The following is a 2,812-nucleotide window of genomic DNA, read 5'->3' as shown; positions in this document are numbered from 1 at the left end:
TGTGACGTGGAATCATGGCGATGAGGAGGAGGATGATCTAGGGTCTCGTTTGTGTGTTGTTGGTCTTTGCTATATTGTTTATGTTGGGAACCTTGGATAGATATATGCTAGGTTGTTGGATAGAATGCTTAGGATTGGTATTGTATTGATGTTGTAATGGTTCTGTAGGGTTGGTATGTTTCCGCTGTGTGTATTGGTTGTTATTGGTTTAAAGAGGAGTTGTGATTTAGGTTGGTCTAGTTAAGTAGTATGGGCTGCTTAATTATGTATTGTATTTAATGTTATTATTAAAAAAAAAAAAGGGTCGGGTTGTTTCAGAAAACCACAGAAAACACGACTTATTTGAATAACCCGGTAACTCAAATTGATATATAATTTCATTTAATTGTAAAATATAAATTCTAACCATTCTTTTATAAATTCAAACCGACATATAATTTTTTTAAGTATAAAATTTAAACTCTAATCCTTTTTTATAAATCCAAATCAACATAACTTCCTTAATAAAATATTTACAGAATTTGTTTGCTTAATTTGTTTTGTTTTTTATTTTAATTTTGATTTATTTTTTAAATATAATATGATCATCCCTAGGCGTGAACCCAAAATTTTTTCACCATACTCTCTCGTAGTTAATTTTCATAGATATTCTCTTTAGTTGATAAGATTACCATATTCTTTAAATTAAAGGATTCCCTAATTAATATATATATAAATACATATCTCTATAGATTGAATCTACTGCCAAAATGAGCAAAATGTGATTAATTCATATTATTATTTCTGTATTTATATTTTCTTTATATATAGATGTAAGAGAGAGAAGAAGATATTGAGAGGAAAAAATGAAAGAACATATATTTTGTAAGTTTCTAGTCGTAATGATGTTGTTATCATCATCTCAAATTCAGGGTAAGAGATGTGATGATTCAGGCATAGAAGTTCTTATAGCATGTCCATATTCTATCTACAAGGAGTTTCCAACTCCGCCAAGACCATCTCAAGGTTGTTGCAATCTTCTCCATATCATCGGAATGAAATGCGTATGCGAAGTTATCAATAAGGAAATCGAAGCCATCATAGATATGCAAAAGCTCGTTAATTTTGCTGCTGCTTGTGGCCTTCCTCTTGCTCCTGGTTCACAATGCGGAAGTAAGTCCAAGCTTAGCCCACGTTTTTTTTGTTTTTGCCAGTCAATCTAATGCGGCTTGTTAATTTTTATTATATTATTTTATATACGCACAATCTGTTTTTTGAAGAAAAAACATGAATGGTAACTAAAAGATATTTAAATGAATCCACGAGAGCTATTCAAGCCCTAGGTATATATATCACCACCGCTAGTTGTCCGAAACATGTATCTGATATTGAATATAATTAGTTATGTTTTGGAGTTTGTACGGTTGTGATATGTTATTAGATCATAACTTTAATTTGTTTTGTGTTTATTTTTCGCAGGTTACCTAGTTCCCGGTGGCACGAAGCGACAACATGAGTAAGTTACTGAGAATCCATTGGTATGAGTCAGTAATCAAATATTTAAATTCAATATTCAAAAACACATGGGCATATCAAATTAAAATTTAAAATATATGATGAAAATGGAGAAAACAACATTGATACATTACAATTATAAATTAGGTATGGAATTTAAATTAGGTAGTCAATAATCAAATATTTAAATGCAAGAGATGAAAGACCAAACAACAAATCTGAGGGTTGTGACGATGAGCTAAATTTGCTGCTTCAAATTAACTCAATCCTAGCTAATTAGAGCCAGACCGATTCGGGCCGAATTACTAACAATAATCCACATTGTTCCAATTCTTTTATAGATAATACTTGGATTCACGCCTCTTTTTATTCACCTGCTCATAAATTGAGGGAAAAAAATTTGTATACACCATTGTATAGTTAAAAACTCAAACCACTCTTTTATAAACCAAACCGATGAATAATTTCGATTTAATTGTAAAATCTAAACTCTAACCACCTTATTTGTAAACCTAAACCGATATATAATTTTGTTTTAATTATAAAATCTAAACTCTAGCCATCTTCTTTATAAACTTAAATCGACATATAATTTTATTTTTTGTTGTAAAATCTAAATCCTAACCACATCATTTGTAAATCTAAATCAACAGATAGTTTTGTTTTAGTAGTAATCTATAATCTAATCACCTCATTTATAAACCCAGATGGACACATTATTTCGCTCTAATGGTAAAATATAAACTTTAGTTCTTATTTATAAACTCAAACCGATATATAACCATATTTTAATTGTAAAATCTAAACCAAGCTAATATTTAATTTTTTTTAATAAAAGTATATAAAATTTGTTTGCTTAATTAATTTTGCTTTTTAATTTAATATTTATTTATTTTTTAAATAAAATATTATTTAAAAAATTTTGATTCATTGGAAAAAGAGGAGGTGAATACAAACGTTCACCCGAATCGATTTGTTTATAAAATTTGTTTGCTTAATTAATTTTGCATTTTTTTTTCTTTTAAGGGCCAAGTCGAATCGAGCCGGTCCATTCAAAACTTATCTCTCTAGCTGGAAGTAAAATTTGTTATTATTTTTCCACACTTGATAATTTACCATTTGAGAATTCCAGTTTTTTTTTTTTTTTGGGGTTTTTGTTTTGGGATAGGATGTTNTTTTTTAATAAAAGTATATAAAATTTGTTTGCTTAATTAATTTTGCTTTTTAATTTAATATTTATTTATTTTTTAAATAAAATATTATTTAAAAAATTTTGATTCATTGGAAAAAGAGGAGGTGAATACAAACGTTCACCCGA

At 28.2% G+C, this 2,812-nt stretch overlaps 1 protein-coding gene across 1 annotated transcript; it reads left to right on the top strand.

Moving 5' to 3' along the window:
* Positions 846–1,499, top strand: LOC104733313. Its single transcript, XM_010452899.1, has 2 exons — positions 846–1,152; positions 1,459–1,499. The coding sequence occupies exons 1-2, from the start codon at positions 846–848 to the stop codon at positions 1,497–1,499; spliced, it is 348 nt and encodes a 115-aa protein (XP_010451201.1).

Source organism: Camelina sativa, chromosome 2 (genome assembly GCF_000633955.1).
Source record: "Camelina sativa cultivar DH55 chromosome 2, Cs, whole genome shotgun sequence".
Lineage (NCBI taxonomy): Eukaryota > Viridiplantae > Streptophyta > Magnoliopsida > Brassicales > Brassicaceae > Camelina > Camelina sativa.
This window is presented reverse-complemented; position numbering and strand designations above follow the sequence as displayed.

Excerpts from the sequence above, each read along its gene's own strand:
- LOC104733313 (XM_010452899.1), top strand. The coding sequence starts at position 846 with ATGAAAGAACATATATTTTGTAAGTTTCTAGTCGTAATGATGTTGTTA. Across the intron at positions 1,153-1,458 it reads TCCTGGTTCACAATGCGGAA|GTTACCTAGTTCCCGGTGGC; the intron begins GTAAGTCCAAGC and ends TATTTTTCGCAG.